The sequence below is a fragment of the Balaenoptera physalus genome (genome assembly GCF_965194825.1).
Source record: "Balaenoptera physalus genome assembly, chromosome: 7".
NCBI classification, from domain to species: domain Eukaryota; kingdom Metazoa; phylum Chordata; class Mammalia; order Artiodactyla; family Balaenopteridae; genus Balaenoptera; species Balaenoptera physalus.
Genome location: NC_138886.1, coordinates 98,976,579 through 99,002,257, shown reverse-complemented (window position 1 = coordinate 99,002,257; position 25,679 = coordinate 98,976,579). Strand labels below are relative to the sequence as shown.

Genomic DNA, 25,679 nt, shown 5'->3' with positions numbered 1-25,679 from the left:
TGGTTTTACATTTAGGTCTTTAATCCATTTTGAGTTTATTTTTGTGTATGGTGTTAGGAAGTGTTGTAATTTCATTCTTTTACATGTAGCTGTCCAGTTTTCCCAACACCACTTATTGAAGAGGCTGTCTTTTCTCCACTGTATATCCTTGCCTCCTTTGTCATAGACTAGTTGACCATAGGTGCGTGGGTTTATCTCTGGGCTTCCTATCTTGTTCCATTGATCTGTATTTCTGTTTTTGTGCCAGTATCATATTGTCTTGATGACTGTAGCTTTGTAGTATAGTCTGAAGTCAGAGAGTCTGATTCCTCCAGCTCCGTATTTTTCCCTCAAGACTGCTTTGGCTATTTGGGGTCTTTTTTGTCTCCATACAAATTTTAAGATTTTTTGTTCTAGTTCTGTAAAAAATGCCATTGGTAATTTGATAGGGATTGCATTGAATCTGTAGATTGCTTTGGGTAGTATAGTCATTTTCACAATATTTCTTCTTCCAATCCAAGAACATGGTACATCTCTCCATCTGTTTGTGTCATCTTTGATTTATTTCATCAGTATCTTACAGTTTCCTGAGTACAGGTCTTTTGCCTCCTTAGGTAGGTTTATTCCTAGGTATTTTATTCTTTTTGTTGTGATTATCTATATTCTTGGCATTAACATTTACTAATAGAATGAGTTCCTTCTGGGAAAAATCAGCTTGAGTGACTTCAAAGTTTTGGAGAGTACCACCATGGTAAAAATGGGTGGGTAAGTATAGATAGATTTCAGCGTGAAAAATTATCAATTTGCCTTTAATAGCCCTGAGTTTGGTGCTATAAGTGCACTTAAAGGCATGACTTAACAAAGAGGGATTTAGAAAGGAAATGCCGTTGACTTCCCAAGCTGTGCACTTCATGGGATACAGTTTTGTAATAAAGACCGTAGAAAATTACGAAACTTCTGAAAGAAACTTCCTGTCTGTGTATGTATATGTGTGTGTTTACAGTTTATACTGGATTAGGATTGTAAACCTTGATAGTGTCTAAAAATATTAAAGGGGAATATGAGGATGTAAGCCAAATAAATGAGGACTGCTAGAATGTTTAATTGTGTATTAGTCTTTTATTAGCAGTGTATGTTCTTCAGGAAGCAGCTGCCTGAGAACCCATCTCCTGAGAAAAAACAGCTCTGAGTTTGAAATTCAAGGCTCTCAGAATGAAAAGTGGTGACCCTCTAGAATTTTAGTCTTATCACTAAATTTGCAAAGTTGGATTAGACCAAGCCCAGCTACTTATCAACTGCATTATTATTCTCTTCCTTGGGCCTTGGTTAACTCATCCATGGAATTGTGGAGTCACACTAGATATCCTTAAAGTCCCTCTTAAATGCATGTCCTCTGGTCACACACATGTCAGTCCTCTAGTTAAACTTTCTGTGCCACAGATGTTGTTTTGTATAGCATCCTGCAAGTGTTGTCCAACTCTGCTGAGAGGGCTCCAGGCAGACCAGGAGAGTCTGGGTTCATTACAAACATCCCTCTTTGAAAACCAATGTCCGTGGTATTCACCTATCTTTTCTTAGCTAGTTGGATCTTACTTCCATATGTTACTACTCCTCCTTTAGGTCTTATACTCTCAGCCAATCTTAGACATGGCCATTGAGTTCTAAGGAAAAATTTTCAGAATCCTCATCTCCTGTTTGTTTTCCTCTAGAGCTACATTTGTTCATTAATGTGCCTTTTGTAATGTGGTATTCACCCTGACTGAAGCTACTAAAATAGTCTAATTACTAATCAGTATGTTGAGACTGTTGCTGTGATCCTTCAGTGGTTAGACATGTTCTTCATACTTACTATTTCATACTTACTAGTCAGTATGAATTTTAAAATTAAAGTGCATATTTAATCTAGTATTTACTTTTCCTCTTTTAGTCCTCTTAAAGTATTAATGGTGTCTCTTATAATCAATAATTCTTGTGCTGGAAAAGTAATAAGGTGCTCTGATGTTTGCACAAGTTTCTAATAATGTACCAAAAGATAAAGTATATAAAGTACAACTATCTTGCCATAATCAGTCCTAAGGAATTGGTTTTCATTCTGGAATTATACTTGAATTTCAATTTATTAAACCCACGCCCATTTCTCTCCCCTGTGATATTTATATTTATAATCATATGAGTATTATTTTAGCTATTACAGATCCAGGTAGCTGCTATTTGATGTTGACTCTCCACTTCTGTTCAACTGCTAATGATAGCAAGAGCTCTGTGGTCCCATAGGACTCATATTTTATTGTATTGCTATGGCTGCCATGCTTGTTATTTCCTCAGCCGCTTCTGCAGAATGAATTCTGTAGAAATTTTTACATAATTTCAATTTTGAATTTTGTTTAACATAACAGCATGCTTACTTTTAAAAATAAAGGAAGGAGACTGATTGATTTCTACTCTTTGCCATCCTATTTATTTATTTATTTATTTATTTAATTGTGGTCTAGTTGATGTACAATGTTGTGCCAATCTCTGTTGTACAGCAAAGTGACTCAGTTATACACATAGAGACATTTTTTAAAATATTATTTTCCATTATGGTTTATCCCAGGAGATTGGATATAGTTCCCTGTGCTTGGGTATAGTTCCCTGTGCTATACAGTAGGACCTTGTTGTTTATCCATCCTGTATATAATAGTTTGCATCTGCTATAAAATAAAATTCATTTAAAATAAAATTTATTTTCAGCTATAAAATAATTAAGTCATAGGGATGTAATGTACAGCATGGTGACTACAGTTAATAATACTGTACTGCGTATTTGAAAGTTGCTAAGAGAGTAGATCTTAAAAGTTCTCATCAGGACTTCCCTGGTGGCGCAGTGGTTAAGAATCCGCCTGTCAATGCAGGGGACATGGGTTCAATCCCTGGTCCGGGAAGATCCCACGTGCCTTGGAGCAACTAAGCCAGTGAGCCACAACTACTGAGCCCGTGTGCCCTAGAGCCCACGTGCTGCAACTACTGAAGCCTGCGCACTCTAGGGCCCATGTGCCACAACCACTGAGCCCACATGCTGCAACTACTGAAGCCCACGTGCCTAGAGCCCGTGCTCCACAACAAGAGAAGCCACCGCAATGAGAAGCCCCTGCCTGCTGCAACTAGAGAAAGCCCACATGCAGCAACAAAGACCCAGCACAGCCAAAAGAAAATAAATTAAAAAAAAAAAAGTTCTCATCACAAGAAAAAATTCTTGTGTATGGTGATGGATGCTAACTAGATCTGTTGTGGTGATCATTTTGCAATATATGTAAATATTGAATCATTATGTTGTATACTTGAAACTAATATAATGTTCTATGTCAATTGTACCTCAATTTAAAAAAAGAAAATTTCAAGTATATATGTAAGTTGGAGAAGAGAAATGGAGAGTATTTAGAGGTGGATATGGAGGTCAAAAGAGGTATTATGTATTTATTTTTTAAGATGCAAAAAGTATGGTACCATTGTATGCTGATTGTAATGATTAAATAAAATTTTTATTGTTTATTCATGAGGTGGTGGTGTTGAATATCTGGGGCAGTATACTGCCTTGTATCTTTTTGTTGGAGAGAGTAGATAGATTCTGGTGCAAAGTGGAAGGTTTGGTCTCTGAACGGGGCATGGACGGTGAATCCACTGTGTCAGGAGGGAAGGCAGGGTGCATGGACACAATGGCCTGTAGGTGGGCAGATGTGGGGAAAATAGGGAAGTTGCCTTCCGATTGCTTCTGTCTTCTCAGGCCTATGGAAATGTCACATACAAATTGGCACTTGCCATCTACCTCTACAAAAATTAAATTATGAGCCACTGCATCTGCTGACCTTCAACACCCCCTGAAAGGAATTCAGGGTGGAGATCAGAAATGAGGCACTCTGTGCTCTGGAAAAAACTGGCAGAACAGGTCCTTAGACAGTTAGATATTTTCAGGAGATGATTTTATGAGCCCAATTCTTGCATCTCCTCATATTTAGAAAAGCACTAAAAAATTCTTCATGGTGATGTCTGCTCCTCATGACTAGCAGTAACCTTCACGAAACTAGCAGAACCTTCTGCAAAAAATATCTGCTTGATTGCATGTACTCCCCCTTCACCAAAATCACATATATACTGACCTTCTCCACTTCCTCTTTGGAGCACTTTCTCAGAGCTATTCGATATGCTGTTTCCCAGGCTATAGTCCTCATTTTGCCCCAGATAAAACTTAACTCACAACTCTCACGCTGTGCAATTGTTTTTAGTCAGCAGAAGCAAGTCATCAGCTGAGGGTGGTCACTGAGGAGGAGACTTGGGAAGTTTTCAGAAAGAGAAGATGTGAAGTATGAAATAATTTAGGAGCATGAGAGAGTGAACGGACAAAGGAATATGTTAGAATTGTTGGGCAACAATGAGGGCCCTTGTGAAGTTATTGGTCGTGAGTTAAAGTGAGACCAAAACTTAGACATCTTAGAGGAGGTCTGGTCCGGGTCAAATCCTGGTTGTTCCTGTTAGTTAGATTCATCACCTGGACCAGGTCCATTCATTGATGCCTGAGTCCCATGGAGGAGAGGACAAAGAGTTAGACGTGAAAACAAAAAAACTGTCAACAAAAGCTCTGAAATTTTGATACGTCTTTAAATTTTGTAAACCAAAGCAGAAAAGAAGACCATGTCCTCTCTCCTGCCCCTCATCAAGGGGCGCCTCAAGGAATCTGCTTTGCCACTGGTGGAATTTTCGGCCACACCAGGTGAGGATTGTAGTGCCTTTGAGGAACTTTATGGAACCTGATGAATGTGGAAGAGCTGGAGGACATCGCAGGTCCCAGGAAGATGTAGAGGATTAATGTGTAAATATCACATGGTAACTAACTAGAATGTTTCATCATCGACTACAAGACCCCTCTGGGAAATCCCAGAAGGGCTTAAATGCACTTAACTCATTACAGGCTTATAGTAGGAAGATTTCTAAACCTGGTCTTCCAAGATTCCTGTTCTCTGATTCTTCATTCAAACACTAATCTGGATACTGCTGTGAAGAGAATTTGCAGTTGTAGTTAAAACTGAATGGATTGATCTTAATACATAGAGTTTATCCAGGTGGACTGGACCCAATCAGGTAAGCACTTTGCGTACAGAGTTTGCTCCATCTGGCAGCAGAAGAGAAGGTCAGAGAGATTTGATGTACAAGGTGACTTGATAGATCATTGCTGGCTTGAAGGCAGAGGAAAACACATGAAAAGGAATGTGGGTGGTCTTAAGATGCTGAGAAAGGACTCTGGGTGACAGCCAGAAAATAAGGGACCTAACACTTCCAACAGCAAGGAACCGTATAACAACCTAAATGAGCCTAGAGGCAGATGTCTTCCTAGAGCCTCCAGACAAGGAATCTGCCTTGCTAACACCTTCCTCTCAGCCTTATGATACCCTGACCATTGAATCCAGCCTGCTGTAAACTATACGTTAATAAATGGGTGTTATTTGAAGCCACTTAGCTTGTGGTAATCTGTTATGCATCAACAGGAAACTAATACATAGTCCTTTACATTTCGTTTGCTCAGGAGCCAGATGAGTTTCAGAACTGGGTCATTTGTGCCTATGCAGGTGGCACTCAGCCAAGTAAACTGCGGCCATGTGCTATCAAGTTCTCTCTCAAATTCACCAATATACCTGGGAGTTGTGCTGGTCTCCATAGCGGTTCAGTTAACGAGGTCTTTTTCTCAAACTTGGTGGGTTGATTTTGAGCATGATTCAATTGCAAAATTATTGTTTAACATAACTCTATCCATAAATTGTTATTTGTTTATTAACGGAGAGATATTAAAACTTTTTTACAAAGAATAAAAATCTTCACTTTCAGTTTTATGTTTCATTTTTTTTTTCACTTTACTAATTTCGTTCTGAGAGAGGAAGCCTAGTCTTTTTAACAAATGATGCTGGAGAAAACGGATGTCCACAGGCTAAAAAAACTCAACCCAAACTTCACCCCTTTCACACTAATTAACTCAAAAATGGATCACAAAATTAAATATAAAATATAATACTATAAAACTTTTAGAAGAAATCCTGGGAGAAAACCTCTGGGATCTAGGGCTAGGCAAGGAGTTCTTTTTTAAGTACATTTTAATGAAATTTTATTTTCAATTGTAGATTGATGTGTACCTTCACTTATTCTGAGAAAAAATAAAATGTATTCAATTTGCCCTTCCAGGTTTATAGACAAATCACATGAATTGATCATATTATAAACCCATAGTTGGTCAACAGTAGAGCCATGCAGTGTTTTCCTGAGGAGAAACCTTTCTTTATGTTCATGAAATTTTTGGAGGATTAGGGCTGTAACTAGAGGGTCGGGGTAAGCTGGGGATTCTGCCAGTGGAGGTGAGAGCAGGGAGGGAATTCACCAAACCCAAAGACAGGCAAACCTGTCAGAAACTGCTGGAGAGAGAGGACAGTTACTTGGGATTCAAATCTGCTGATCAACCTTGGTGTGCTATGTTTTGTGGAACAATAAAAATAGTATTTTCCAGCAAAAACTGGAATAGGTAATGCAAATTTAAGGATGCTAAAACGCACACATATGTATGTGCATATATACATACACAAAACATATATATGTATACATGTATATATCTATATATACGTCTGTGTATTTTTTCCAGCTTTATTGAAGTATGATTGACAAATAAAAATTGTATATTTTTAGGTTGTACAATATAATGTTTTGATCTACATACACATTGTGAAAATGATTCCACAATCATTTCACAAAGTGAAATCAGGAAATCATACCATAATCAAGCTAATTTACATATTCATTATTTCCCATAGTTATCTTTTGTGTGCGTGTGTGCCTGTGTGTCTGTGTGTGTGGTGAGAACACTTGAGATCTATTCTTCTAGAAAACTTCAAGTATACAGTACATTATTATTAACTATAGTCACCATGCTGTACATGAAATTTCTAGAACTACTCATCTTATAACTGAAAGTTTGTACTCTCCATATTTGTAATTTAAATTGTTAGGCAATAAATATGCGGGCATATTTTTCTATCCTCTCTCTTACACATCTTTCAAATGATGTTTTGAAACATTTTCAGTTTTTTCAATAATTCAAATATAATTTTCAAACAGTCAAAAAAGCACACGGAGTTGTTTTTCACTACCCTATTTTACATATATTTGTTAGTAAATAAATGGTTCTCCAGACTGTTCAGCAGATTAAATGTTAAAGTAAACAAGGGCTAATTGCTCCTTATTTTTAGAACAGTAGATTTACAATATATGTAGCTGTTACAAGTCACATATTTAAATTATTTTAAACATCTTCTTTGGTAATAGTTTTTTTTTTTATGACTTTGTGTCAAAATAGAAACAATACCTCGAAGTAAATTTGCTTTTTAATCCATATTCTGTGAACACCTAAATTTCACAATGAAAAATTTCAAAACCTACAAGGATATCCATATTTGAAATATAAAATAAATGATAAATTCAATAATTGGGAATTTTCTTTGCCCTATTAAACATCAATTTTTAATGCTGTTTTATTCTTACAGATTCTTCTCAAAATATATTGGCTACTTGAGAGATGTCATTACACTCCTGTGATTTATACAGAAGGTAAGTTAGAAAACTTTAATTCTTGTGTCCATTAATTAACAAACTTTTAATAAACACTTTTCATCAGGGACTAGAGTAAGTACTGGCAATGTGGTCAGACATGCTTCACTCCTCTCTCTTGCCTGCAAGGAGCTTTCAGTGTAGTGAGGTGGATGGACCTAGAGTCTGTCATACAGAGTGAAGTAAGTCAGAAAGAGAAAAACAAATACCGTATGCTAACACGTATATATGGAATCTAAGAAAAAAAAAAAAAAAAGGTCATGAAGAACTTAGGGGCAGGACGGGAATAAAGACACAGACCTACTAGAGAATGGACTTGAGGATATGGGGAGGGGGAAGGGTAAGCTGTGACAAAGTGAGAGAGTGGCATGGACATATATACAATACCAAATGTAAAATAGATAGCTAGCGGGAAGCAGCCGCATAGCACAGGGAGATCAGCTCGGTGCTTTGTGACCACATAGAGGGGTGGGATAGGGAGGGTGAGAGGGAGGGAGACACAAGAGGGAAGAGATATGGGAACATATGTATATGTATAACTGATACACTTTGTTATAAAGCAGAAACTAACACACCATTGTAAAGCAATTATACTCCAATAAAGATGTTAAAAAAAAAAAAAGATATGCAGTAGTTGTCACAGGGGAGAAGTGCAAAGTGGTCTAGGCAACACAGCACAGGGGACCAGTCCTCATTGGGGCAGTAGAGAAGGCTTTCTGGAGTAAGCAGTGTTTAGTGAAAGGGCTGAAGAATGGGGGTGTTCTCCACGGGGTGCCAGAGTTAGCTGGTTAGGATGAGATCATTCCAACGTCTATGTTCTCCAGCCAAAACAACCAGGAACACACCTGGGAACCAGTTTAGTCTAGAACAAGTTGGATTTATTACTCATGGCAGTGAGGGAAGACACACACCATGGGGAATCCTGGGGTGTCTCAGTAAGAGGGTGTTAGAAAAGAGCTACTACAAGATTTGGGCTTTAGTTGGGTGACTTGGGAGAGGGTCTGAAAGTGATGGGCCACTTTAAATTGGATGCTGAAAGCCAAGGCAATTCTATAATTCATCTCAATAAATTTTAGCTACAAGAGGGAAGACTATAGTCAAAATAAAGCCATTACTGGAAACAAAGTAGATGTCACTCATTTTAACCAAGAGAATGGAGTGTTTGGTATTTTGGGGGGATGGCACAGTGACTTCTTTTTCTGTACTTAGAAAACAGTTGTGAATTGCCTTCACTTTATCTCACTTCATCATTATCTCAGAGTAATCTTGCTTGGCATTGGTATTCTGTGATACCTTTTGGTATTTATGTCCAGGCTTACCTCTGGATATCATCAGGGCTGTTGTTGTTTTTGCTTCTTTTTTTTTTCTCTCACAAGACAAATGAAGCATGGGGGAAGCATTTAGCTTCAATTGGAAGGCATCGTTCTAGAATTTTAGAAATCAATGGAAAAGTACAGGTCTTCTAGCCAAACCCATACATCTGTTTGTATGAAGGACAAACAGATTAACAGAGTAAGTGCATTGGTAGCTTGAATTTATTTTCTAAGATTTGCTTAGCTCCCCTAGTCCCATTTTTTATACTTGTTATATTTTGATATAGTAAAAATTCATAAATGTGAAAACCACCAGTAAGATTTCAGTTCATCCATCTTCCCTTAAATACTTTCTCAGCCTGGGCACGTTGATTCCCTTTGCTTAGGATTTAAATCTCTTATCAGTACACCTCCCCAACTCTATTCAGTAGGAAACTGGTGAAATGATATCAGAGTGGGATGACATAAAACAAAGAAGACATCCACACGCACAAATAAACTGTATATAAAGTCTGCTCGTAATTTGAATACAAAGTGTTTTAATAAAAAAAATTTAACCACTGCTAAATTATCCATATACTGAGTAAAAGCAAAAATGTTACCCTAATAAAAAGAGTGTAGACATGATAGCCCATGAAGCCATGTGGGATGAAATTAAAAATAGAGTATGTCTCCAGAGATTATCAGGCAACACTTTTTTCAAGTTTGTAATGTATAGTATTTTTTTTACCATTCCTTTTTGTATTGATAAATCAATCATGTCATATCATATCATATATTTTGTATTATATGTCATATCATATCATATCAATCAGTATTTTTTACCATTCCTTTGTGTATTGATACATTAATCATGTCATGTCATAGTATATATCATTTATTATATATCATATCATGAAATGTTTCATTTGATGGTCATCTATCTGAGAGCAAGTTGCAAGATTTTCACACTTTCACTGAGTCCTTCACTGACATCCAGCTTGACCTTGACAAGTATATCTGACCTTCCCGCTGTGTTAGAGATCAGAGTGTGTGAAATACTGACAACTACTGAAGATTACTGGGTAATGTAGACAGTGTGCAGTGGATCGACCAGTATAGACTCTTAAGTCCATTTTCTACATCTAGTAATGTGTTCAAGTGATTGGTTTTGGCATCAAAACTGAAATACTTCTCTTTCTCAACTTGCTGTTCACACATTATCTTCCAATGGCAAGTGCTGACAACTACCGATGCTGCTTTCACTAAAACTTCATTATTGACTAAACTCCCCTCATCTTAGCTTAAAACCCCTGAATTGGGAGAAAGTGTATCCGATCTGCCTGTGCTTAAGCTGGATCACAGCAGTTGCTTGGCCTAATAGCTGAGACCCTATCTCAATATGCCAGCTTGTGAGTGTGATCAGTGTTTGTGCACCCTAGGTATATTGATCTGATGTTTAATTTTGTCTAATATTTTTACTCTCCTGCTTACTAGTCAAGTCACTATATCCATAAATTTGACTTAATGAGTCCATTTTTCTTTTCTTTCTTCAGAACTGTTTACCTGATCCAAAACACCTTCCAGTGGATTTTCTATATGTAAAACCTGTTTTTTAAATTAGTAAATAAAACTACTGCCTTCAGAATTTTGCCTCGAAAGCAACAGGATGCTTTCAACAATCTAATGTAAACGCAAACCACTGCATTCTTAACTAAAAGCCATTCTCCTGGGTATGGTGTGTGCTGCTGTTCACCAATCTCTGCTAGATGCTGCCTGAGGTCCCCCTTGCTTCTACACCCTCACACATTCCCCCTGCAGCTCTGATGCTGCTGGAAGGTCTGGAAGTTCCTGCACTGTATTCTAACTGGATCTGTGCTCTTACTACAGACTTGGGGTCCCTACCAATCCACAGCTGCATGGTGTTTGCAGGCAAGTGGGGGGAGAATGGTTCACTTACCTGTGTTATCTGCCCTCTGCCTACAAGGTGAAACTCAGGGCTGACGGGGTCCCTTTGAGTTTCAGAGTTTGGTGAAACAGATATTCTAGAGTTTATTCATGGTTCTCCTTCTCCCTGGACAGGCCACACACATGTGCTTTGCCTGACAGAGCCCAGAGCCCATGGCTGTTTTGGATTCTGGTTTGATTCCTTAGAAAAGGCCAGGAATCTGGTTCATGTCAGTGTTCTCCAACATTTCTATCCTTCTCCTACTCAGTAAAAAGTTTTCTGAGCATGAAGATCCAGTGTGTATATTTATGCATTTGCAAATTAAATGCATGTTCTATGGTTCCGTAATTTATATGCAAGACAAAGATTATACAGATATAGGAATTTTAAAAGAATGAGATGAGGAGGAATGCAAATGGAAGTTCTAACATTTTCTTCCTGCCTCCTAGCATACTGTCTTGTCCACTCTGACTGGCGGGCTTCCCCATCAAGAAGTCTCTTAGTGAAACTCCATGCTGCTCAGGTGAGGGGGTGTGTGGGGACATGGGGGCAAAGCAGGGATGGTATTTCCAGGAACTGGATTTTGTGTACTTTTGCCTTCAACTCTCAAAATCTGCATGGATGACCTTGAATTGCAGGTGGATTCAAGATTCAGAGAGTTAATGTTTTTCATGATGGAGTTCTATCCAGAGAAGTGGATGTGGATCACACTACATTGCATTGTTTTTCCTGGAAGTTTCTTTCTCTTGTTATTCTCTTCCTTTTAAGCCATGTTATGATGAAAAATAACAGACTGTTATCAAAGAAGGGTAGTATACTCTTAAATACTTTAAGTGGCACAATGAATTTTTTTTTTTTTTTTTTTTTGCTAAAACAGTAATACGTGCCATAACCTCGTGGTGGTGGAAATAATTTACACTAGGTTTATCATCTGGATGATCTATGAAAAGGATTCTTTCACACAGGTTATATGATGTAGCAGAGGAAGCATTTGGTCTGCGTCAGTTGTGGAAAGCGAGTATCTGTATGGTTTGGGGAATCCCTCTCTGTCTCAGGGTCCCCATTTGTTCATTAGGTGACCAGACTACAGAAGAGGCCACAGTCATTTTTTGGTAATGACTTTCCTTCATCATCCTCCTTCTCCTGTTCCCTCCCCACTCCTGCTCTCCTCCTTCTCCTCTTCTTCTTCCTCGCCTAATCTCCTTCATCTAAAGTCCGCAGTAAGTCCCCAGACAGACAACGCAGGAGGGCTATAGGGTGTAGGGTGGTGAAAGGCAGGGTCATCTAGGAGTAACTAGAGGGAAGGAGCAGCACCCATCACTTTGGCCAAGTTGTAGTTCCTCCTTCAATTATGGACAAATCTTTTAGGTGGTATCCTGGCCGTGGCCAGCAGACCCTAGACCTGCCTGTCCTTCTTGATCTACTCTTTGCAAATCCTTTCATCAGATAGCTTTGGGGGAGTCCTTCCAGTTTTAATAGACTAAAATGTATGTACTTATTTGTGGGGCAAATGTATCTCAGCTGCCTACCTGAAGTCCCCACCTTTTTTTCTTCTACTGGGAAAGTTCAAGGAAATGTAATGGTTTTTCCAGAAACTGTTTGTGCCGGTTGTTCTGTTTACCCTCATGTTCCATTCCATGAGGGATGAGAATGGCCATAGAGCCTAATTTATAAACCGCATATCCTATGCATCACTTATGTAAAAATATTCTAGCCCACAAATCTTAAAAAAAGAATGTTAATGCATCCCATCCAGAGGACCAGCTAAAGCACACACACACACACACACACAAATGCTTAGACCAAAGAGCTGTGTCACTCAAATTTCTTGTTATCAGGATGAGATGAGACAACTGTGTTTTCCTGTGAAAGATGACAGTATTTCCTAAATCCTCATGTATTTTGTTGGGAATTACATTATTTTATAATGCCTCTTACTAGAATTTAGTTTTATCTCAAACACATGGTTTAGAAATATTGGCTTAAACTTCCAAGAAGAGAGTGTCATTTTCATGAATGTGAGATGTTGTAGTTGTGGGTATCTATAGGAAAACGACGAGCTAGTCTAGTTAGTAAATACTGTTGATTGGCTATTAGAGGACATCTGTGGCTACTTTCCAAAGTTCTGTGATTCAGTAACATAAGAAAATGTCACAAAGGGAGCACATTTCAAAAAATTAATAGCTATGATTTTGTAAAATATTTTACAGCCTGAATATTTGTTTTTCTTAATTAAAGAAAATACACAGGGCCCTCACATCAGCTCACTCCTCTCTTTTGAGAGAAAGGACCATGACACTGTTACCCCACAGAGTGACCTGAGAGACTTAACCGGACATAATACTTGACATCTGTACATTATCCAGTTTTTACCATGTAAAGGGCAACAGAATTTATGACCAATGAGAAATATGTAGTCTCAACTGAGTGCACAATTTGGAAAGTATTAGGCAGACAGTGAGACCTCTATTATTATTATAATAGAAATGCTGATTAAAGATATACTTTCTTTAACAGATGTTAAAATGCCAATTCCCAAGCGATATGAGGTAATATATATTTCAAGCACCAATTAAGTGACATATTTTCTAAGATTTCAAAATTCTTTTAAGCAATGTATCCTTTTTGTAGCCCTATAATAAATAAATAAAATATAAATTTCCTGAGTCTTGGAAAATGCACGTTTCTTATAATTATATAAAATATGAATTCTTCTAAATGGTTCAGAAGTTTAAGTTATCACAGGTGAACATTAGGATTTTTTCACGTTCTAGAGACACGCATACCATACAACCATCTTGACTGTACTACTGTATTTTAAAAGGAGTAAAATAAACAATATCATTTAATATTAGGCAGTTAAGTACAAATATGCCAGATAATGTAATAGAGATATTGCCAAAAATCTGTCACATTTGTGAATAAGCTTCGTGTGTCTGATAAGGTGGCTCACTTCATTGAAAAATAAAGCAAACCTCACAAACCTGACACAAGCTATTCTGTGCGAAATCCCACGCCATTTGCACAGCTAGGAAGTAGGGGTTAGATGCCTCTTTGCTGGTTCATTTCACCATGGATCCCACTTGCTGTAGGCCTCTCTACATCATGTTTCCAAAGGAGAGAAGTCACTTTGAGTGCAGGAACTTGTCCCCAGCAAAACAAAGCATGTGACCCCCTGATGCCATTTGACTGAACGATATTTAAAATTGGACAAAGATTTTTCCCTCATTAGATGCTGGCAGAGTTTTGCTTCTTTTCAAAGTCTGTCATTCTTTCAACTGTGAGTCAGAGCTCAAGCAAACTAAAACCTGTGAAGGAAAGGATTTTGCGGGTTTTCATGGGGAATCTGTAATTCTTCTTTTTCAGAAGTAATTAAAAACTACACAAGAATTTTCTCTGGGGGCACTGGTACTGATCTCCTCCTGCACCTTCAGTTTGCTACATGGCTTGGGATCCATTCAGAGCCGGCTGGTGGCTCAGGCTCATTTGAGTGGGTGTCAGGCCGCTGTTTGAAGGGTCTCTGTGGTCTTGCTGGGGCGCTGGGCGCCTGTGTGTGGACTGCATGGAACTGTGTGCAGGTGCCTTGAGATTTCTCTTCTCAACGAGGGCTCTGTATAAGGCTCCTGTGAGAGGTCTCTGTGAAGTCTATGTATTATCTCTGAGAGGTCCCTGTGTGGGGTGAGTGTGGGTCCCCGTGTGGAACCAGTGTGGGTCCCCGTGTGGAATCAGTGTGGGTCCCCGTGTGGGGTGAGTGTGGGTCCCCGTGTGGAATCAGTGTGGGTCCCCGTGTGGGGTGAGTGTGGGTCCCCGTGTGGGGTCAGTGTGGGTCCCCGTGTGGGGTCAGTGTGGGTCCCCCTGTGGGGACTCTTAGTGGGGGGCCCTCCATTGCTGGCCTTTCTGCACCTCACAGAAGGAGAAGGGCAAAGGGACTTGCAGCTTCTTGTTTCTTGCTGTTTGTCACTGTCCCTCTGTGTCACTTCTCCCGACAGGTGCCTTGGGCGTCCAGCACCCTCAAACCCAGCACTCACCTCTTGGTGCCCCTGAGAGGACCCGGCAGCAGTCAGGCTCAGGGGCCCCGCTCTGTGCCAGCCTCTCCTGAGCTCTGGAAGTTGTTCTGTGCTCTGGGTCCCAGCCCCTCCCAGGGCCCCTGGCTGTGCCCCCAGTGCTGTGTCTGCCCCGGAGGAGGGGGCCCAGAGGTGAGACCTGGCTCCAGGGAGAAACCACAGCACAAGCAGGCCTGTGGCCGCTCCCCCTCAGCAGGTCCTGGTCCCGCATGTTGGGGTCCTGACAGGCGTAGGGCAGGGCCATTCAAGCTGTCACCTGGATCAGGGGACCCTCCTGGAGCAGGACTCTGCAGCACGGGAGTGACTGTGACACAGAGCCCCCGATTGCTCTGTAGAATTGCTCCTGTCTCCCTGGTTTCCCGTGTGGACGGGCCGGGGAGGAAAGCTGACGGCACCCTCGTTCTCCGCAGGTCACTTCCCACCCGCTGGGTGACACATCCTGTCTGCTGGCCTCTTCCCCCTCCAGGCTGTGGGGTGAGCAAGGCTGACAGCAGGTGAGACTTGCTACGACCCCAGCACAGTCCCTGAGCCTGTTAAGTCCCACTTATCCCCTGGGGGCCTCCTTGGGCCACGCGTGTAGGTAAAGGTCACAGACCGCGAGTCTGTCGTGAGCTCCCAGTCCTGTGAAAGTTGATTAAATACATTGTGGGGAAGTGAACCTTCCCTGCTTGGGGGCTCCACGGCCTCTGGGAGCCTGGCCCTCTGTGGAGGAGCTCCAGGGGCCTTCCCTCTGTCTGGGCTCTGGGAGCTGGAGTAGGGGGAGAGTCTGGGCTGGGGCCACCATAAGCCGCTGGCCCCTGACTTCTTTTCTCTGGGCCTGTACACGGTGGTGGGACGCCAGGGGCTCCCTGGTCACTGCGCCATTTATGGGCGCCTCTGCCACTTGCCTCCTTCCCCTGCATCCCACCCTCGGGGCACATGACAGACAGTGAGGTGACTGCACACACAGTCACACCCCTGCTCGTTCCCCAGGGGGCGGGGAGCACTGTGAGTAGGGCTGTCCTCTCCTCCGGGGCAGGGGTGGACGGCCCTCGGCGGCCTCCATGCTCGTCACCTCACACCCTCAGACCTGGGAGTGCGCGGTCCTCCTCCTCACCGCTGCTCCAGAGTGTGAGAAGGACAGAGGACGCGTGACGCTCCCGGCCCACCTCAATCCCAGCTCCATCGGGGAGAGAAGGAGCTTCCAGGGCAGGCATCATCTATCCCCACCAAGACATGGGGGCAAGGTTTCTGCCACGTCTGGACTCTGGGCTAGCACTGCCCCCAAACTCCTCTCCTTATTCTGACATGTGAACTTGTCTCTGACACTTTCTGGAGCCTGAGGGGAATTTCAGCCCTCTGCAGACCCCTCCCCTACAGTCCCACAAGTTCAAGGTAGAGAGAGAGCAGGAGAGGACTGAGCCGGTTCCTGAGAAGGGGGAGGTCTTTAGGTTTAGTTCACCTTGACACGTCCTGAATGCTGTTGCTTGTTTCTGTAATGCTGCTATTATGGAAACTTAAATGCAGTGAGGGAATTGAGGTGAGGATGGGTATTCCACGCTGGGATCAACCTCCCTCCATGGCCCCATCCCATCTGGAAGCCAAAGCAGGCACCTGGGAAGAGTGGACCCTGATCCCTTCCCTTCCCCCCAGCAGGGCACAGACAGAGGCCACCACCTCTCATGAGAAGAAACATTTATTTTGGGAAACAAAAATTGTGGTAGGAAGAAGCCATTAACACATAGACAATGTGTTAACATGAGAAGAAACAGGTTTTCTTTGCATGACCTGCACTTTTCCTTGCACTGCTTTCCTACCAGGAGAGGCATGAGAAGCACACTCTGGTTGACCAGAGGGAACACATTTTTGAGGACATGTTGGATGATGGCGCAGGTGGCCTGAGTCACCTGCCACCCTTGGTCTACGCTGGCAGGGTCTGACTGGGGACTCCAGTTCCCTGGGTGGGAAGGCAAACTTGTCGCCTCTGCCTCTGGTATGCCTGCTGTTGTTAAGGTAGCTGTGGTCCTTGGGGGTGGCTTGGTGACTGTAGGCTGTATCTTTCAACACTCTTCTCTGTTCTGAAGAGGAGAGAACCCTGTGGTAGTACGAATGCCCCTCTGCTGGGGCCTGGAGCTGTTCTGGGTGCTGATTTAACTCTGAGGCACAGAGTCCTTGGTGAAGCCCCAGTTTGTCTACTAGGACCTGTCCAACAGCTGTTCCAATCGCCCGAGGATCAATAGCCCTGCTCTCTACAACAGATTTGCCTTTGGTTGGTTCCTGGTGGTGAGCAGTGGCTGATACAGGCTTGCCTTTTTGAAGGGATTTTTCTGTTCCTTTGCCTTTTTTATTGTGGCTAAGATACTGCAGAAAGTGCCTAAGATACTGCAGAAAGTGCCTTGTCCATTTTTGGCTTTCTGGTGAAAGCTCTCTCTTCTCTGGCGAGAGCTGGGGGTGTTTGCTCCCAAGGGACTCTCCTCTTTCCCTGACCTGAGAAGCGTGGCTCATCCCACTTGCTTGAGAAGCCTTTAGTCCTGAAGACCTTTCTTCATACTCTCCCGGTTTGGGCCTCCAATCGTCCTCCCTCTCATCAGTTGGGGCAAACATCTTGCTCTGGCTGTTCATTTCTTCATCCTCTTCTGGTTTGAGCCTCTCACAGACCTCCCCATCATCAGTTGAGGCAAACTGGCCCTTACACGGGTCCCTAACCTTTGCTTTCCAGGGTTCCTGTTGTCCCTGGTTGCTTCTCGTTTCTTCATGTTCTCCTGGTTGCAGTCTCCTAACGCTCCTGCACTCCTCAGCTGGGGCAAGCGTCTCGCTCTGGCTTCTTGTTTCTTCATGCTGTCCTGGTTGGGGCTTCGTGAAACCCCTCCACTCCTCAGCTGATGCGAGCACCTCCCTCTGGCCCTTCATTTCTTCATGCTCTTTTGGTTGGGGCCCCTTAAAGTCCCTCCACTCCTCAGTTGGGGCAGACATCTTGCTCTGGCTGTTCATTTCTTCATCCTCTTCTAGTTCGAGCCTCTCACAGACCTCCCCCTCATCAGCTGAGGCAAACTGGCCCTTACACGGGTCCCTAATTTTTGGTTTTCTGGGTTCCTCTTGTCCCTGGCTGCTCCTCATTTCTTCATGCTTTCCAGGTTGGAGCCTCTTAAAGCCCCTCCACTCCTCAGTTGGGACAGACATCTCACTCTGGCTCTTAAATGAGTCCTTAAGTTTTGGTTTTCTGAATTTCTGCTGCCCCTGGCTGCTCTGTTCACTCACGTTGAGGTCATATGGCACCACCTGGAAAGCTGGTGCGTCCTCACTAGCATGTTCCCTCTGGGAACTGGAAAGAGACCTATGAGAAGCCAAGATGTCTGCAGGAAGGAGCACATCAGTGTGAGAGTCTTGAAGGAGCTCACCAGTGGCACGGCCTTGAGCCACCTGTGTTTTAAGGCATGGCTCCTTTGGATGTTGGGCAACTGACTTTGTTGGTAGTGACAGGGTTTTGCTAGCGGCTGGAAACCCCAAGACAGTCCCATTCTCCCAGCTTCTGCCCATGAGGTTGACTGTGGGCATCTGATAAGGCAGTCTGCCCTCCTGTCCAGTCAGAGGGGCCTCTGAGGGCCCATACCTGTCAGCAGGTGAAGTCTTTCCCAGGGCCCTCTGGATTTCTGTATGCTCAGGTGAGGGAACAGGGAGGGGACTCACCAGGGTGGGAACTGTTGCTTTTGTTATCACTTTCATTCCCTGATGGGGCTGAGGTTTTCCCAAGAACTTATTAGCAAAGTTGGCTTTTGAGTGTGCCCCAGATTGCCAGGTGGCAGAGGGGGAAAAGGTGGACCTTGGAGAGGACAAGGGTTGAGCCCCACATGGCTTGAGATTTATGGGCTCAAAGGCCTGTTTGGGTAGGCCCCACCTGTGCCTTACCCGCCACCTTATAATATGTGCTTCCAGCATCTGCTGAATGCTTGGACTGAGGAAGGAAAGCATACAGGAGGAGTTTACACAGGGTTTCCAAGACTTCAAGGGTGCTAGATTTCTGATTTCCTCGTGAGGGTGGGGCTTAGAAAAAACACAGTTGGCAGCAAGCCAGGATTGACGCACAATCACAGGGATCAAACCTTGATTAATCTGCGTCAACTTTGTGCTCAAATGGGCTTTCAAGATTTTTTCTAGATGTTTCTTCTCTGGGCTACTGGGTAAAGAGTTTCCAGAGTCACTCATCAAGGGCCTCATCAGGTATCTTTCTGACTCCTTTTCAGAGTTTCTTTGCAGAAACTTCCCTGGGAGCCTGGCCCCGGAGGAAGCTTTTGAGATCCTCCTCAGACATGGCCTTAGACCCTTGCCGAAATCCTTCCCTGGTTGAAATTGCATTTGACCCTTCCTATGGGATCTCCTAGGGTGCCTGGACCTTATCTTCTGTGGGTCCAGTCTCCTTTTGCCTGTAAAAGCAGAGGGCTGCCAGGGTCCCTGCTTGCCCTGTGCCTGATAAGTCCTTAAAAATTGGCACTGAGAGGAACTCAATTCCAGAGACAGAGACAGGTGGATACTGAGGCACAGGCCCCTCTTGGTTTGATCTTTGATGAGCCTCTTTTGAAGATGTTGCTTCTGGAGATCAGGGCCAATTAAGTCCTCATGATGAATAGAAACTGACCTTTGGGCCTGAGAGCGCCCCCTCTCTTGGGGAAGGTTGAGATTGAGTTGGCTAAAGCCTTTCTGAGATCTTTTGACCACAGAGGATGAAGGCTTCCCACTTTTCAGTTGCTTCTGCAACAAGGGGCATTTCAGACATTGAGTTTCAGTTGGGATAAAATATGGTGTCTTGTTCTGAAATGTAGGACAATCTAGTCCACAGGTACTCATCTGGGGTGGAGAATAAGGTGGTCTGAATGGGAGAGAAGATGGGAGGTAGGGCTGGGCCTGGATCTGAGCCAGAGGTGAGGACTGGCACAGAGGCAAGGTTTGAGTGAAAGGCTGGGGTGGGACCCCCGGGCAGGGCAAGACTGCGGCCTGGGAAGGACCTAAAGGTATTCTAGGTTGAATTGAAACTGGAAAGCCATTAGAAACTCCACTGAATAAAACAAAGGGTGCCTGCTGTTGAGTAGAGCTCCTAGTAGGCACCAGGGACTCGCTGTGCAGAGAGGGGTGACCACAGTAGAGCTGGGTGTATGTCAGTTCCAAGTGGTCCCTCAAGACCTCGGAGTGTAAGAGCTGCCGAGGACCGGGTGGCTGCTCTGTTTTGTCTTTCCTGTTCCAGAAAGATTGAGGGGTTGTGTTGTCCTGCTCAGCACCCAGTGATTTCCACACATTCCCTAAAGTGTTCAGGTGGTAGTCTGAGCTCATTTGTTCCGAGAATGACCCATCCTTTTCTTTCCCCTTATGAATCTTTAGTTCTACTTTCTTGGTGATTAGAATCTCCAGCAGCTTCTGGACTTCAGGGTTGACAAGTGAGGGGCTACCAGTCTCTACCTGCTTGTCTGTGGGCTCTTCCTGGAATGGGGCCCCTGGTGGCTGGTGGGACAGGTGTTCTTGCCGGGACTCACTCTGTGATGAGGTGGGGAAGAACAAGGCCTTGGTAGTCTTCCACCAGAAGGACAGGAACAAAATGGGATAGCATGCAAGGCCAAGACTCAAGATGGCTGCGATGGTAGATGCCAAAAAAGAGTTACCTGGAGGTGAGCTCTTTGCAACAGTGCCAAGGGTGATTCTCTTCAAGTTGGATTGGTCTTGAGGTTCTTTTGACAGGGTGGAGGCCACAGGTAAAGAGCCCTGGGTCAGAGGAGCCAGGGCAGCTGATGGGCACGTGGCAGGAACAGCCTTTTCTGAAGGTTCCCTGCAGGGCTGGTGGGCTCCAGCAGACGCTGCTCTGCACACTTCACCAGGGGGGTCTTGATAGGAGAGCTGATGAGAGCTGCCCTTGTCAGGGAGCCTCCCCAGGTGGCTTCAGGAGACATGAGGCACAAGCTGCAGCCAGGAGCCCCCAGGGCCAGGAGGGCTGGGCAGGCCAGGCAGGGGTGGGCACCTGTGGCCCACAGCCCTCCACAGCCCCCATGCTGACTTCACAGTGCTCCTGCTGTCCCTCACCCCAGGGCTTTGGCCATACCCCACCCTCAGCGCTCCCCCTCCCAGCTCAGCCCCAGGCTGCCTGCAGCCCAGGTGTCACACCATAGGCTTTGGGTGGAAGAAGAACCCAGGAGAGAAGGGGAAGATTCTTTACCTTTGTAGAAGTGAAGTCAGGGCCCGAACCTCTTCCAGCTCTTGCAGGCAATCTCTGAAAACTGGAAAACAGCAGAATGGGTCATGGTGGTGAAGGCAAGGGCTTAGGGGGTCTTACAGGAGGCTGAGTGCTGTGTCCCTTTAAGGGGACACCATTGGGAGATTGGAGCCCAAGCACCAGCGTCCAGGGCCACATGATCCCTGACAGTGATGGCGAAGCTCATGAAAGGGTTTATCATTTACAAAGTACTTCCATATCCATTACCCCTTGCTGCCCTCCCATCCTCCCTGTGGGGGACAATGGGCAGGGGTCACATCACAGAGGAATCTGAGCAAAGTTAAACAACTTGTCCACGGTCGGACCTGGAGGTCCCGCCTCCCAATCCAGGCGCTATTGGTCCACTGTAGGCCACACACCCCTGCTGGGCCACACCCTTTTCCGGGCCCCTTACTGCTTCATTGTGCACATGGCATCTGGGAAGTATCTGGGTTCTGCCCTCCTTCCCAGGAACCTCCCTGAGGGTTCTGTTTCTTGAGGCACAGGCCCTGCCACTGGCCTCCTCGGAGCCTGTGGAGTGGGCCCTCAGGGCTGGGAGAGATGGGGCCTAACCCTCGGGGCACACAGGGCTGAATGGCACAACTTACCTTTCAAAGCTCTGTTTTTCATCTTAACCTTGTGTTTCCCCCTCCACTCCGTCTGATGCTGAGAGACAGAAAAAACGAGGACCTGGGACCCAATTCTCACTCTCCCCTCTCTAGACAAGCATCAGACACTCAGTGTTCATACATAATATGACTTTTTACATTTAACTAACAGAGCTCTGTGGTTTTTCTTGCCTTTCACTCATTTTTAAAGAGGATAAAAATATTTTCTGTTTTCCTTCTCTGAAGAACATAAAGAAGGATTTTCAATGTGAGATTCACCCTGGATTTCTTTTGTCACTGTTCCTCTGCTCAAGAAACACACACATTCTCTGAACTACGGGTTCATCTGAGCTCCAACAGGTGGGTCTCTGCTTCCCGAGGCCAGGGCCACTCCAACCCCCGCTCTGAGGCTCTCAGGGCCTCAGCACTGCCAGCAGATCAGCCCTCATCCGAGACACGTGTTCACAGCTGGTGATCCATTGCTCATGGGCCTGTCCTCTGGCTGAGATTGAACTCAGTATCCAGTCCTCGACCTCCGGTCACTGTGTGTGAGACTTGCCCTGGAGCCCTCTACCACACCTGGACAACTGGTCTGAGATCTTTGGATACAAATCCTAGTGTTCACTCTATCCCCTGCCCAGGCTGGCTTGCCCTTAGAGGGATGACGTCCTATTCTTAGGAGTAGATGTCCTATTCTTTCCCATTTCAGGAGTCTCTGAAGTTGATTCAGAAAAGTGGAAATAATAATAGAAAAGAAGGGAGAAGCATGTGCTTGTGGGTCTGGCCCAAGGGTTCTTTACCTTCGTGATGTTTCCATGTTTCCTAGGAGGTGGTGAAGATAGATTATTCTGGCGGTAGGAGAGTAACAGGAAATAGAGCCCCAGTCCACACAGAAAGCCAAGGATGGTGGCACTCGCCCAGGAAGTGCGACTGGAGTACAGCCAAGTATCAAAAGTGCTTTTCAGAGAAAAGAGAGGATTCTCCATCATCTGAATCACATTGCTGGCTTCAGGCAACTGAGCACAGGATGTGTACTTGGGGACTGATGTCCTAGGCCTACATCATAGAGCTGTGGTCTGGTCACAAAGGGCTCTTGAGGGTGGGGGAGGGAGTAATAGAGGAGGAGGCTGGACCACGGCCCCTCCCCACCATCCGCCCCACAGCTCTATCCCTCGACCCTCATGGGTCTTCTAGACCTTAGTCAATTTTCTATTCATTCCACCTGGAAATCACATTTTTCCTGGTTCCTCAGCTCTCTTGGGGATTTCGAAAGATTCCCTTTCTCTCCTATTGAATCATTACTTATTTCAGCAGAAGCTGAAGATACAATAGGAAGGCCATTAATATACAGTACACTTTTTGCTTCCCTTTCCAATTTCAATTGAGAAACTTAAGTTTTCTGTTTTTTGACAAATAATTTGAGCCCTCAACAAACAAAAGTTTTTTTTTTTTTATTAATTTAAGTGGTCTGCGGATTATCCAGTTCATTTGGATAATACCCTCCATAGGTATGGATCTCTTTCTAATTAATGTTGTCTGGAGAGAAAGATGAAAACAGCTTTTCACAATTTAAATGTCATTGGTCTCCTGTCAGAATACGTTTTTATTGTGTTTTATCATACAAGATGGTACATTTCCCTACTACTTCCTCAGCATCTGTCAGGTATATTAGGAAATGGGTTTTTTCCTCAGGTAATTGCTCAAATCTATAAGATGGTTTTAGGTCTACTCTCTCTGACCTGTTTTGACCTTTAAACCTCTTCGAGTCCTAAATGCACGTCGCATTTCTTTCTAAGATCCTGGGAGGTGTGGCCATTTGAAAAGCCTTCACTTTTTCTCGCCATTGATATTTACTGTTATACCTCTCTGCGAGGGCTGCTTGATGGGGATGTTACATGAACATTCCCCCTGCTTGTTTTCTGTGCTTTATGGGAGTAATGTGAGCTTTCTGTTTTAGATAATTTACTATGTTCTCCACTGTGGACAAAGCAGGGAGTGAGCATATTGCTGTAAGGCAAAAAAGCATGATTGATAAGGTGGGTGTAAAACAAGCCAAGAGTCGTGGTCCTCATGTGCGTAATAGGTTCCATCAAGTGAGGGACAAATGGAAGTGATGCAAAGAGAGAGAATGGAAATGAAACTAAGAAATAATCTCTCCATTTTTATTTTCTTCAATGTCACCAGCCTGGATGAAAAGACTTCAAAGCACATAGAACCAATGAGTCAAAAATTATATTGTAATTATACATCCATGATTTTCATGTGAGTTCTTAGATCATGTTTTACCAGGTATTTTTCTGAAACATTTTTCTGAATAAATGGAAAGGTGTTCCTGATAGGCAGGAAAGGCAGATATCAACATTTTACAATTGACTTCAGAGATGTAGAGAGCTGGAAAGAGTGTTGTTGGAAATTAATGACTTTTTTCAAACCCTTCCTAAAACTGAGGTTGCAGGACAAGCAACCAACAGGAACTCTAGAGAGTGACAGGCACCTGCAGGGAGAAACAGCAACTTGACATTCGTTTACTTAAAACAGACACAGACTGAATGAATTATAAGCCCAGAGATTAAACTAGACAATTTTAACACATTGAGCAACAAAACAAACAACCAAATAGCAGATTATAAACCAAAGAATAAAATAAATGTCCATGAGTCCATACTTATATAAATAAATCATTGACCAGAAAAATAAATTACAGAAAAATTACAAATAATACATAAAGATATTTAGATATTCCTGCCTCCAAGAAGTGGAGTTTTATTTTGATCATGTGTTGGGTTTAGTGTTGGGTTTCTAGCTAACAGAGATTTGAGAGAGAAAAAGAATAACTTTACAGTGAATAAACCTGGCAGGTACCACCTAAGTCTAGTGGTCCTGATAACATCCTCAATTATAAGTCATCTTGAAATCATGTACCCTCCGATATGATGCATAAGAAAAGCATTCACCTCTGTACTATGCTTCCCCCAAACCCATAACCCAAGTCTAATCATGAGAAAATATCAGAAAAAAGCAAAATGAGAGATATTCAAACTTGAAAAAGTCATGAAAATCAAGAAAAGACTGAGAAGCTCTCACAGATTGAGGATGACTAGGCAGATAGATAACTAAATGCAACATGTTCTTATTTGGATCTGGAACAGACAAAGGACATTAATGGAAAGACTTGGTGAAAGTAGAATGAAGTCTGCAGTTTACTTAATAGTGTAGTACCAATGTTAATTTCTTAGTATTAACAACTGTACTATGGTTATATAAGATGTTAACATTAAGAGAAGCAGTTTCCAGAAGTCATCACTCCTATCCTTACGATAAGGAAAATCTGGAAAAACTGGAAATCAACAATTCTTTCCCATTTCAGGAGTCTCTGTAGGTGATTCAGAAAAGTGGAAATAATAATAGAAAAGAAGGGAGAAGCATGTGCTTGTGGGTCTGGCCCAAGGGTTCTTTACCTTCGTGACGTTTCCATGTTTCCTAGGAGGTGGTGAAGATAGATTATTCTGGAGGTAGGAGAGTAACAGGAAATAGAGCCCCAGTCCACACAGAAAGCCAAGGATGGTGGCACTCGCCCAGGAAGTGCGACTGGAGTACAGCCAAGTATCAAAAGTGCTTTTCAGAGAAAAGAGAGGATTCTCCATCATCTGAATCACATTGCTGGCTTCAGGCAACTGAGCACAGGATGTGTACTTGGGGACTGATGTCCTAGGCCTACATCATAGAGCTGTGGTCTGGTCACAAAGGGCTCCTGAGGGTTGGGGAGGGAGTAATAGAGGAGGAGGCTGGACCACGGCCCCTCCCCACCATCCGCCCCACAGCTCTATCCCTCGACCCTCATGGGTCTTCTAGACCTTAGTCAATTTTCTATCCATTCCACCTGGAAATCACATTTTTCCTGGTTCCTCAGCTCTCTTGGGGATCTCGGCTTGAACCCACCATTTTCATAGCCTTTGA

General features: G+C 43.6%; 2 protein-coding genes across 3 annotated transcripts in view; one reads left to right on the top strand and one right to left on the bottom strand.

Moving 5' to 3' along the window:
- Positions 1–13,501, top strand: part of LOC309665138 (serine palmitoyltransferase 1-like) — a 95,865-nt gene extending 82,364 nt beyond the window's left edge. The window contains exons 7-8 of one of the 2 annotated variants that reach the window (XM_082471373.1): positions 7,536–7,599; positions 11,289–13,501. In XM_082471373.1, the coding sequence (XP_082327499.1) occupies positions 7,536–7,587 (52 nt within the window). In that variant the 3' untranslated portion in view covers positions 7,588–7,599; positions 11,289–13,501. Of the gene's footprint in view, positions 1–7,535; positions 7,600–10,447; positions 10,540–11,288 lie in introns of those variants that run through there. The other variant, XM_082471372.1, reaches the window with a different exon arrangement.
- A 3,115-nt stretch (positions 13,502–16,616) lies between these two features.
- LOC309665221 (spermatogenesis-associated protein 31E1-like) lies at positions 16,617–23,094 on the bottom strand (the record flags this gene model as incomplete). Its single annotated transcript, XM_082471416.1, has 3 exons — positions 21,723–23,094; positions 21,079–21,139; positions 16,617–20,802 (listed from the first exon to the last, which is right to left on the bottom strand). The coding sequence occupies exons 1-3, from the start codon at positions 21,742–21,744 to the stop codon at positions 16,617–16,619; spliced, it is 4,269 nt and encodes a 1,422-aa protein (XP_082327542.1). The 5' UTR covers positions 21,745–23,094.
- Between the last annotated feature and the right edge of the window lie 2,585 nt (positions 23,095–25,679).